The 12,653-nt window shown below is 34.1% G+C and overlaps 1 protein-coding gene across 1 annotated transcript; it reads right to left on the bottom strand.

Moving 5' to 3' along the window:
- Positions 1–1,215: 1,215 nt before the first annotated feature.
- On the bottom strand, positions 1,216–1,694 carry LOC120181116. The gene is made up of 2 exons (XM_039186320.1): positions 1,416–1,694; positions 1,216–1,347 (listed from the first exon to the last, which is right to left on the bottom strand). The coding sequence occupies exons 1-2, from the start codon at positions 1,692–1,694 to the stop codon at positions 1,216–1,218; spliced, it is 411 nt and encodes a 136-aa protein (XP_039042251.1).
- Positions 1,695–12,653: the final 10,959 nt, after the last annotated feature.

The following is a 12,653-nucleotide window of genomic DNA, read 5'->3' as shown; positions in this document are numbered from 1 at the left end:
ATTGGCTTAAAATAAAAATAACTAAATGTCTCAAAAAATGTTAGTGCCCAAAGAATTTTCAGCTAAAAATAGGTGTCTAACGTTTTTTCAGTTATAATTTAGATGTCTATTGTTATAATTTTTATTTTTTTAATTTTTATAAATAAAATTATTGTTTATTAAAAGAAAAAAGGAAAAAAATAACAAAACTTAATTTATTTATAAAAAAACTCATAGTTTTCTTAAAATTACAAAATAACCCCGATTGGGTTTTCGCCCAAGCTCCGGTGGCGTCGTCCACGGCAAATGTCAGCGTTAATCGACAAAGGAAAGGTTGAATTTTTCTCGTCTTCAAATGGCATTCTCACTGATGGAAGCAGAGACAGTCACGACTGATCGGAGAAGAATTCGACGGTGAAGGACAATGAACGTTCTTTTACTGTTTTGCGACGATCAACAATCGACTTAGGTGATTGCTGATCGAGATTTAATTTTTTTTAATATTTTATAAATAAAAATATTGCTTATTAAAAGAAAAAAAATAACAAAACTTAGTTTATTTATAAAAAACTCATAGTTTTCTAAAATTACAAAATAACCTCGGGTTTTACCCAAGCTCCGGTGGCGTCTTCCACGGAAAACGACGATGTTAATCGACGAAGGGACGGTTGAGTTTTTCTCGGCTTGAGATGGCACTCTCATTGATAGAAGCGGAGACGGTCACGACTAATTGAAGAAGAATTCGACGGTGAAGGACAACAAACGGTTTTTACTATTTTGCGACGATCAACAATCGATTTAGGTGATTGCTAATTGAGATTAAGGTCGTGAGGTGCCAGAAAAGCTATCGTTGGTGGCAATGTACGCCACCAGCTAGTGGTGTGGTGGCGTAGGGGAAGGAAGGGGAGGAGATGGGGGATTTTTTTAAAAAAGTGTTTTTTTAAAAATAATATATTTATTTTTAATAAAAAATATTTTTTATTTTTTAACTTTTAAATAATTTTTCAAAAAACTAGAACGTGATATGTGTTATTTAAAAGGGGTTTTTAACGAGACACTTAAAAGTTTAGCGTTGGAAACATTAGACATTTTAAACAAAAAATTCTTTAGATACTAAAACATTTTTTGAGGCATAATTTGGATACTTATTTTTATATTAAGGCAACAATATTTTTGTGATGTTAATCAGCAATTGAAAGACAAATTATTAATCCCATGACAGAAACAAAGAAAAGCTCACCTTTTGATCCTTCCTTTTAATCCAAGGCCACGGCTGCCCAGATTAAGGAGGTCAACATTCATCTGCTCGCTAATTTCACATAACATATCCTTAGGATCCCCCTCCACTATCACTGTGTTTGCTTTCACCTGCATTCAAACAGCAAATGTTAATTCGAAACACACTGCAAATGCAAACACCTTCAAGAGTTTCCCACCTTGTTGGTGCATATCTCTAAAGCCTGGGAGAGTACAGCAGCTGGAATCTGTTGTTCTGCATTCCTTTCAGAATCCCCCACAGCCGTTGATGGAAAACCAGTAACTCCAACCCCGGCAGGGATGGCTGAAGGGGCCACCCCAAAGCGCTTGGACGGTTGATGTACATGAGCCAGTGTGACCATGTTCATTTCCACACCGGAACTGAAAAGGTTAGTCACCGCCCATTGCAGAGCATAGAAGCTCTCCTTACCCTTATCCATACCCACCATAACTCTCATTCTCTCTTCAATTAGGAACTTCTCTTTCCAAACATGTGTTATATATATATATATATGGGCAAAGGAGACAAAATTATTGAATGTGGTGTTTGGATATGGATTGCACACTTTGGATACGAGTATGGGAGGCGTGGAAGTTTAACATCACTCGGACACAGCTCTCAATTTATGCACTTAACACTCATCTTGTAACACAATTCCACGTAACATTCTATAATTCTAATAAGTGTCTCTTCAATGTTTTATACAATCATATATATATATATATATATATATTACCTCTTTAATAAAGCTCAATCAACCGATTTCATGAGTAATATAAACTTAGGGTTAGCTACACGATATCACTTTTGATCAATGATTTCAAAAAATATAAGATATAATCATTTTCGTTTTTGTTTAATTAAGATGTGATCATCATGGGTTAACTACTGTTAACAATTAACAAAATATGTGATGTGATAGTTAGTATAATCACACATTTGGTCATTATTATTTACATATTCTCTCAATTTAGTCATATTTTTAAATAAATTTTAACATAAAATATATTTTTAAATGAAATAAAAATAAAATGTTTTTTAAATTAAGCTAATAATAAAATATATTTAATAAGTCAATATAAAAATATTTCTTTAAGTTAATATATATGGATTTAAGTATTTATGCACTAAGATACAAAGTATGTACACCACTTTAGAGCAAACAATGGTCTTGGCTTAATGGTTAGATACATGTTTAGTTTTTCAAGTGACTAACGTTTGAATCTTTTTTGCCTCAAATTTTTTTCCTTTGTTTTCTTTCAACCAGAGAGTGACACATGTTACACTTTGATTGGTGGAAGTAAATATATTAAATTAAAATAAAGTTAGTTCTCCAACCGAATGGTGACATGTGGCATCATTCGATTGGAGGATTAAATTTATTTTAATTTATTAAAAGTAAGATTAATTTGATAGAATATGTAAATAACAAGGACCAAATGTATGATTTTATCAAAATATTTAACTGTTGTTAATGACAGTTAACTCGGGGTGACCATGTCTTAATTAAATAAAAGCAAAAGTCATCATATCTATGTTTTTTGAAATCAGTGACTAAAAGTAGATAAAATACAAACATAAATGATTATTCATATAGTTAACCTTTAAATTTAAACTTATAATTTAAATTAATCCTTTCGTATTGACACCTATATTGCCCTTTTATGTTTTCAAAGGGCAAGAAGACACCGTTTAGCTTCATTCACTCTCTTCCAATCAAACGTTTCTTTTTAATGATTAAAAAAAAACGAAATAAAACAGTAACACCTTAAACGACACACAATCGACCGATCAAAATGCCAAACAGAACTATCAGAGTGACTAACAAAAAATTTCTTTTAACTTTTTCCATTTTAAAAATGACAATTTGAAACCACTCATGCCAAAATAAATCAACTATAATTTAAATAAAATAATTTACATTAGGAGCTCCCAAAATAATATTTAAATCATACAAACCATAGTTTAAAATGAGTTACGCCTCATATAAAATATACAAATTGGGGTTTATGATTATACATGCTCTCTAAAGATAAACTCGAGACATACTTTGCACTATCTGGATCTAGATCACTACTGTCAAAAAGTCCTCAGACTGCTCCTCGACTAACTTGCTTAAGGAAGCAAATTCCAAACACTGAGCTAACTAACCCAGTGCCACACTAACAACTAAGCCATACTAAAAGTGTTCATGTCCTGCTCAAGCTAACTGATAACTGTAATAGTGAGTATACTCGTATATTGCACTCTCTACTCTATGGTAGAAATCATGGTGCGGCTGAGGGTTATACATATCGGAGCTCGCACACCCCTCTTGTCTACCGAGGCTGGTTTCCCGGAATCTCTGCATCAGTCAACTTCCTCCACTAGCCCACTCCTTGAGTGTTGAACCTTATGCTCAAGCTAGTTAGCTTTAAGTGCCTCGCACACTACCTAAGGATATATTCGGACTAAATCTATACATTTGATAATGCTAGCATTTTCTAAAGGAACACGGGTGTCCTGATCGTTTCCTGGGCATCATCCAAGGCTATTTTTATGTCATCCTAATTGATATTGTTTCTAAGTGTAATATTAATATCATTAATATTCTCATTTGTAGTCATATTTGTTGATAAAATGAAATGTTGGGGGTACCTCGAGTCTAATTCCCTTAAAAACTGACATTTTTGCCCAAAACAAACTGAAAATATCGATACTAGCCCAAGAGTATCGATACTCTTGCAAAAGTTTCGATACTTTATATAAGTACTGATACTGTTAAACATTCAGTTCTGCCAAGTTTCGAAACTTTCTAGGAGTTTCGAAATTATGACCCAAAGTTTCGATACTCTTGAAAGAGTATAGATACTCTTGGCCAGAAGTACCGATACTATCCCTATAGCATTGATACTCTACCTGTAGAAGTCATAAAACACATACGGAAATACTATATTTTAATCTTAAAGTCATGAAAGAGTATAAATAATTAATCGAAGAAAATTTCAATTTTAGGATGAGAACATGCCCACCCTTACTAATACGTGGCTCCGCCACTGGTTATAATATATCACACTGTTAAATTACATATGTTAATTCTTTTCACATCAAATCATGTCGTATATATATATGATTATTTAACAATTTAATCAATAAACTATTGAAAATTAATATGTTATTATTTAATTATCACACTGATAAATACTAAGTAACTTTATATATATATATAATGTGCTTTAAATGGAAGAGATATACTTATTTACTTAATTCTCATGAGAAGGCTTTTAAATAATTTCACGAGATAATAATTTATGAGCTAGATTTAAAATTTAATCCAATTTAGTGAGAAAGTTAATGAATTGTTTAAAAAAAAGTATATTTAAAGATATCAGTGTGCATGGTTACTTATAAATTATTTTTAGCGTTGTCGTCCCGCTTTGTTTTTTTTAATATTGATTTAACTATACGATTGATCACTTATATTTGTGTTTTGTTTACTTTTTCTCACTAATTTCAGAAAACATAATATATAATCATTTTCGTTTTTATTTAGTTAAGATGTAGTCACCATGAGTTAACTGACGTTGACAACAGTTAAATATTTTGGTATAATCACACATTTGATATCCGTTATTTATATATTATCTCAATTTTATCATACTTTTATTTTAATTTAATATATTTATTTTCCACCCATTAGAGGATCGAATCTCTTTAGTCCCAATTTGTTTTGCATTGTTCTCTTTTAACAAGAGGGTGACACGTGTCACCCTCTTATTGGTGAAAAATAAATATATTAAATTAAAATAAAGTTAGTCATTCGGTTAGTCTTCCAACCGAATGTTGGCACGTGGCACGTGGCATCATTCGATTGAAGTATTAACTTTAGTTTTATTTATTAAAAGTAGGACAAAATTAAGAGAATATGTAAATAACAGAGACCAAATACGTGATTATACCAAAATATCACGTCACCTAATTTGTTAATTATTAACGCCAGTTAACCTATGGTGACCACATATTAATTAAATAAAAACAAAAGTAAACATATATTAATTAAATAAAAATGAAAGTGACAATATTTTTGAAATAGGTAAGTAAAAGTGAACAAAAACACAAATATAAATAACCTTCAAAACTTATATCCAATTCGCAAGTTAAAAAATATAAACTCATTAGATGGAAAATTAATAAAAATAAGCTGATTTAAATATGAATTAGAAGACGGTGACCGCCACAGTTCCAATCTCACTTGGGCCTTCAACAACATATGATGGCCATCAGAGTATTGGTTCATTGACGACCACCACTTGCACCAGGGACGACAACGGTGACATGCCGCAACAACCGAGAACCTCGCAGCCCCCCTAAAAAAGAAAAAAGAAGAAGAAAAACCATCTACAATGACGAAACAATCTCTAACAAAGATAATCCTTCTTTAACAATGAACGACCGAGGACCACATAATCTACATGAATAAAATCCATGTAAGAGTGACTAAAACAAGAATAATTAAAAAGTTGAATAATTAAATTAAAACTTTTTGAACTTCAGTGATCAAAATAAAAGAGAAAACATAATTGAGTAGTAAACATTCAATCGAGTCAACAGATCTAAGAGAAAAAAGTGTCATAAATTTATCCTACACCAAAAATTTACAGGGAACCAAAAACAACCCCAACAGAAGTACCAAACCTAAATGATAATGATCAGAAACAGTCAAAACAAAAACATTGGGAACCGGAGAAAACATTCAACTGATAAACTAGATATCGTCACAGACAAACGAGAAAAAATCACAGCCGCCGCCAAGAGACATAAATGAGAATCAAGGTTCAACAATAATCCACGTATAATTGTATGTTAGGCTACTAACTTTCAAAATTTAAAGAAGGGACGAACTTATACAATTCGAGAAGTAAATACATTTTTAATAAAAGAAAATATATAAAATATATAAAAAATATAAAATAGATGATAATTTTAAATTATCAGGGAGGGTTATTACCCCCACCTCAACCAACGGATCCATGAACTGACAACCGCCAATGACAAGTGGCAACACCACATGAGGTCTCAACCAGAACACCATACAATCAAATCACAAGTAAAGGCCAAAGGACAAGAGAAGCACATAGGCGACAGACATCACCACAGGAAGGTGAAAACCAAGGCAGGATGAACTCAACGCTCGTCGGCGGTGGAACCAACTGAATGGGCAATACAAACACAGATGCAGCAGAGCTTGCAGGTGAATAGTGCAAATTCAAGACGATATCAAATGAGTTTTGGACATCTGATCTGATGCATGTAGGTTGAAGTTTGTCCAATATATTATTTCATATTACAAGTAAACTCAACTCAAATTCATAGATCACATCATTTTCCATTATCAAAGAATGAGGAATCAAAACAATCACTGTGCAGTTTATTTGATCCCCAAGTAATTAGTTCAGTTCAGGGGAATGAATGCAAACCCTAAATAACACTAATAATAATAAGGGTAAAATATATAAATAGTTCCCAAACTTTTAGGTACTTGCATTTTGGTCACCCAATTTTTAAAATTTGCAATACAATCATCAAACTTTTAGTTCATTTTCATTTTGGTCACTATCGTTACCTACCATTGGTTTTTGCTGATGTGCCAGCTTCAAAATCCAATTCCAAAACGGACCCAACATGCAGGAGGGATGGGAGATAGCAATTACCAAGCTACAAAGATGTCGAGGATGGGTTTGAAGCACAGCGGAGGCGAGATTGTTGAGGTCTTGTTACTGAAGCTGGATATTGGTAAGCTACCGGGACAGGAAGTACCCGATTAGGTTGAGAACTAATCGATCAACTGAAGTTAGATACTGGAAAGCTACTGGGAAAGATCGGGAGATTTGTAGTTCAAAGACTTGTACATTCGTTGGGATGAAGAAGTAACTGGTATTTTATAGGGGAAGAGCTCCTAAAGGAGAGAAAAGCAACTGGGTCATGCATGAATATCGTCTGGAAGGAAAATTTGCTTACCATTATATCTGTACAAGCTCCAAGGTCTATATCCTTCTTTTTGATCGTAAACTTCATGTCTTTTTGCACTTATTCCAATGGGAAAACCTTTAATTTTACATAATAACATTGCATGTTAAAAGCAACTGGTTGTTCCTTTGGACAATGAATTGAAACTCATTAATCCGTGTTATAACTCTTGTTACTGTGGTTTTTTACATGTACTTTTCAGATTAACACTGTGATCTAACAGTTATATGATCTCTTTAGAAAGTGTTTTTTGCATTTGGACTTTTGGCCAATGAATTGTATTTCTTTAAAGCTGTATGTTAAAAGAAAATGATATCTTTCCATTCATATATGTACACTTGTTAAAGATTACTATTTTACATGCAAGGTCTGATCAACACTATGAGGTTTAACAGTTTCACTCTTCTGTTAAATCAAAATCCTATGAAAAGACTCTCAAAATTTTATTTATTAAGTGTTCTTTTTATTATCTTCCATTTTCAAGGTGATTTGGAACCTTTGGTTGTTGTTTCAAGTATTCAATGTTTGCTGAAATTTGCATGTGTTTTATTTGATTATTCCGGGATGAATGGGTGATATCCAGGGTCTTTCAGAAGTGTGGCACTGGAAATGGCGACGCATGAGCCAAGAGAACCACCATGAATGCCGTGTCCATGCTGTTCTACCAAGAACCGAGCTCTCATTCCCCGGTCTCCATTCCACTGCTCTTGGAACATTTCATATAACAAAATTAAATATATATATATATATATATCATCATCAACATCAACATCATTATCATTATCATTCACTGTTCATTTATATCCTTTCTTTTAATAACCCATGTATATCATTGAAAACTTAACTTATGTGAGTGCATTGAGGTTGCGCACAAATGTTGTCACCACAACTCGTATAAATTGCACCGAAGTTCCGCGTAGACATTGCACCGAAGCGTCACATAGAAATGTCCCAAAAGACCACATAGTATTGTCTCGAAGGACCGCGTAGAAATGTACCGAAGGACCACGTAGAATTATCCCAAAAGACCGCGTATAACCTTCGACTCTTGGCATGCCAATTTTACCCTCAGCTATCATATCACATACTATGAGCCTTACCATTTATATATTTCACTTAACTTATCACATAGGCATGTATTATCATATACCATTTTCACATTTCACATATTCATATAATTACGTAGTTCAATATCACATAAACATATAAGCACATAGATCATTATCACCTAGCTTATAGCATATGTTCATATAATCTCCTAGATCAATAACACATAGCTTATATCATATTCTCATGAAATCATATAGATCAATGTTATTTAACTTATCTCACTATTTCATTTAATCACATAGGTCAATTATACCAGTTCACATAAGTTATCACACAGACATGTATTGTAACATCCTCAATACGGGTTAGTGACTAAATTGTAAAGTTTCAAAATTTGGTGATTAAAGTATAATAATTGAATAGTTAAGGACTTATATGGGAAATATTATGTAGGATTGAATTGAAAAGAAGGAGGAATAAAATGATAAAATGGTCAATTGCAAGGAAAATAAGTAAATTATGGTTATATATTAACCATGTGGAAGAGAAGGAAATAAAAACAAGGTTTCCAGAGTTCTCTTCATCCCTCTTCTTTCTCTCTACCGTGAAACAAGGTTGCAAAGGTGAGTCCTCTTGTTATTCAATTTCTTGTTGAAATTAAGGTTGGTTTATAATCATTAGATGGAAATTAAGCTTAAGGAAAGCTTAATTTGTTTTAAAACAACAAGATTAAGGGTGTAGGAAGGATTAAAGATTAGGAGTTCATAAATGGAATTTTGGAATGGAGTTCATAATTCGAATTGGAAGTTAAATTTGACTTGTCATCAATCTAGTTAAGACATAAGAAGTGCTAGAATTGAATTTAGAACATGTTGAAATTTGAGTATGATTCTTGAATTTCATAAAGAGGAGAGGATATTGAGGTTAAAGATGCGATATATGAATATTAATGAGGCTAAGCATGTGTATGTTAGTTAAGAATATAAAAGGGGATGGTATATGAAGTAATTGAGCTGAAATGAAGTAATTTTCGTGCTGAAAATGTGATTTTTGGGCTAGGGGTATCGATACCCATTCAACATGTACCGATACCTCCAAAGTAAAATTTAAGAAGGAATTCAAAGGGTACCGATACCTTGAAGAACAGTATCGACACCTGGGGGTACCGATACCTTAAGAAAGGTATCGATACCATATTTGAGCAAAACTTTTACAGAATGCAATTAGGGTATCGATACCTGGGGGTACTGATACCTCAGTTGAGGGATGTATCGATACCCTATAGAGGGTACCGATACCTACTTTAAATAAGCAATGAAATAACCTTTCCTTTAGCCTAAGAAATAAAAGATTAAAGTATTCCAATTAGAATACTGATATGTATCCATGTATTATTATGAAGATATAGAACGTAATTCTGTTCCGGAACAATCAAAGGATTAGGATCGAGTCAAATCAAACATGGCTAAGGTGAGTGCATACCCTAGGTAGATAGAGTTGTATGGAGATAAGACTTGCGATAAATCTATCTCTTATGGTTGAATTTATGATTTTATATTCATGTACATGCATATATATGTATATTACTGTTATAGTGATTTCATGCATAATTCATCCATGCTTTAATAAGATATTGTATGAATGAATGCCATGATATGAGAATAAATCCAGGTATGTGAAATAATGGAAGTGATCATAAGAGTGCATGTGAAGTGAATTATGTGTTTATTTAAAAAGTGATAAAATAGATATGAAAATGAGCAGTATATTCATATTTAAGCCCATGTTATTTAATATGAGAGCTGTAGGTATAATTGGCATACCAAGAGTCGAGGGATTATCAGTGGTCCTTCAGGACAAATATTTTGTGCCCTTAGTGTGATTTTATTCGAGCTGTGGTGACATCATTGTGCACAACCTCAGTGCACTCACGTACCTTCTGTTCTCAATAATGTACATGGGCATCTAAAGATAAATTAAAGGAAAACTCTTATGAGACATAAATGTTGATTCATGCATATCATATTTTATATATGTTATAATGTAGTAGCTACATGTGCATTGCAATGTCATAATGAATTGATAGTAGTACATGTTCATGATTTTATTGTTATGTGTTTATTATTATGCCTCACTAAGTCTATGACTTAGCGTGTAAGTGATTTACACGTAGGTACCAAGAATCAAGAAGAGCAGAAATAGGAGTGGCAATGACAACATCATTACTAGAAGATCATATCAGAAGTAACTGATAAAGTATGTATTTTTGTTGTGTATAGTGTGTTGGCATGTAACAAATATGTTAGTTACAAATGCTCTGATCGATTTTGTATTGTCCTGGATAAACTTTTGTAAGTCAACAACTTTTATTTTAATGAAAGTTTAATATTTCCTTGAATTTTGTCAGGAGTCAAAGTTTGAAAAGTCAATATGACACGTCAGACTCGAATCTGGGTTGGGTACGGGTTAGGGGTGTTACATTTAATGGTATCAGAGCTACAATTTAGTCGATTCTCGACGTAAACCGGAGTCTAGAGTGTCTTATAATGTATACATGCCAACAAAATAGTGAAAACTTCTGATCTGATAGAATAGTGAGTATGCTATTTTGCTAATAGATCGATATTGTTATGTTTTTATAGATGTCCGGACATGATAGTTATAGAAGTGAAGCGGGAGACGATAGGCCGTTGAGAGCAGTAATTCACCTGCCCTGGCCAGGCAAGGTGAAGAGCAGACACCTTCTGGAGTGCCTGTAGCTGATCAAGATGTATTCTTTAGGACTTTGGACGCGGTATTGGCGTGTTTCCAGCCTCCTGTTACTTCAACTCCGAGAATGAATGTTGTAAAGGAGTTGAAGGGTTTAGGAGCTCTGGAGTTTAAAGGTGAAGTTGAAGAAGGTCTTGTTGCTGCGGACCTTTGGCTCAATGACGTAAAAATCATGCTTGAGGGACTTCATTGCTCCGATTCATAGAAATTAGATGGAGTTGTTTCCTTGCTTAGAGGACAAGCAAAGATTTGGTAGACCAACGTTACATTGAGAATGTCTGGTGATCAAGTAACTTGGTCCTTGTTCTTATAAGAATTCAAGCATAAATATATCGGAGATCAGTTCATCCGACAAATGAAACCTGAAGCAATGGAATCACACTGTATATGAAAACGAGTGTGAGTTCAACAAGTTGAGTCGCTTTGCTGACGAGCTTATTCCTACAGAGAAGGATGCTTACGAGTGGGTTGTAGAGGGATTACGTCCTTGGCTGAAAGAGATGATAATTGTGTTGAACTTATCTTCATTTCAAGAAGTGGTAAACCGTGCTAAAGTTCTAGAAAGAGCTCAGAATGAGGGGTTTGGAGATTCTCGTGCTTAGACATCGAAAAGATCAGGTGCATCATCGAGTTATGCACCACCAAAAAGGGGCCAAGATGCTGGTTCTCGACCTCGAGCTAGATTAGAGCCAGTGGCATCCTACGTGAGAGGATCAAATCCGATGAGGGGACGACAAACTCAGTCAGTGAGATCTGGAGCTAGGAGATCTAACCCGAGTCATGTCAGACAATGTCTACATTATGGAAGGAATCATTCGGGGATATGTAGAATGATTTCTGGAGCTTGCTTTAAATATGGGGTCACCGAACATTTTGTTCGGGATTGTCTTATGATAGCGAGTGAATCTGCACAGCCAGAGAGGTCTGCTTTTTCTACTCAGAGGGGAAGAGGTAGAGGTAGAGGTAGAGGAAGAAGTCAGTCAGAGTCCTCAGCTCCACAAGAGATACGCTCCACAGCTCGGGTGTATAATCTCAAGTCTAGTGAGGATCGAGATGACCTGAAGATTATAGCATGTATCTTTCAACTTATTCTTACATTTGTATTAAGTTAGGGAGAGAATTGAATATTCAGTTAGAAGCTACTAGCAATGAGGTGATAGTGACTAATCCGTTAGGACACAATGCTCGGGTCAATATGGTGTGTCGAGGGTGTCCCATACGGATTCAGAGAATTGAATTCCCTGCTAATCTGATGGAATTACCTTTCGACGAATTTGAGGTAATATTGGGAATGGATTGGTTATACGTTATTACGCTAATGTCGATTGTAGACTAAAAAGAGTAACGTTGAGAAGTCCGGAAGGGGTAGAAGTCATGGTATTTAGTGAAGGGTGGAATCCATTGGTAAATGTAATCTCAGTGATGATGACAAAGAAGTTACTACTACAAGGATGTCAAGGGTTCAATGCTAATGTTCTGGATGTTAGAGCCAAAGAAAAAGGGATTGAAGAATTTCCAATAGTCAGAGAGTTCCCCGATGTATTTCCTGCAAAGTTACTAGGTTTGCCTCCGGATAGAGAAGTAGAATTTC

This window comes from Hibiscus syriacus, unplaced genomic scaffold (genome assembly GCF_006381635.1).
Source record: "Hibiscus syriacus cultivar Baekdansim isolate YM2019G1 unplaced genomic scaffold, ASM638163v2 tig00112508_pilon, whole genome shotgun sequence".
Lineage (NCBI taxonomy): Eukaryota > Viridiplantae > Streptophyta > Magnoliopsida > Malvales > Malvaceae > Hibiscus > Hibiscus syriacus.
This window is presented reverse-complemented; position numbering and strand designations above follow the sequence as displayed.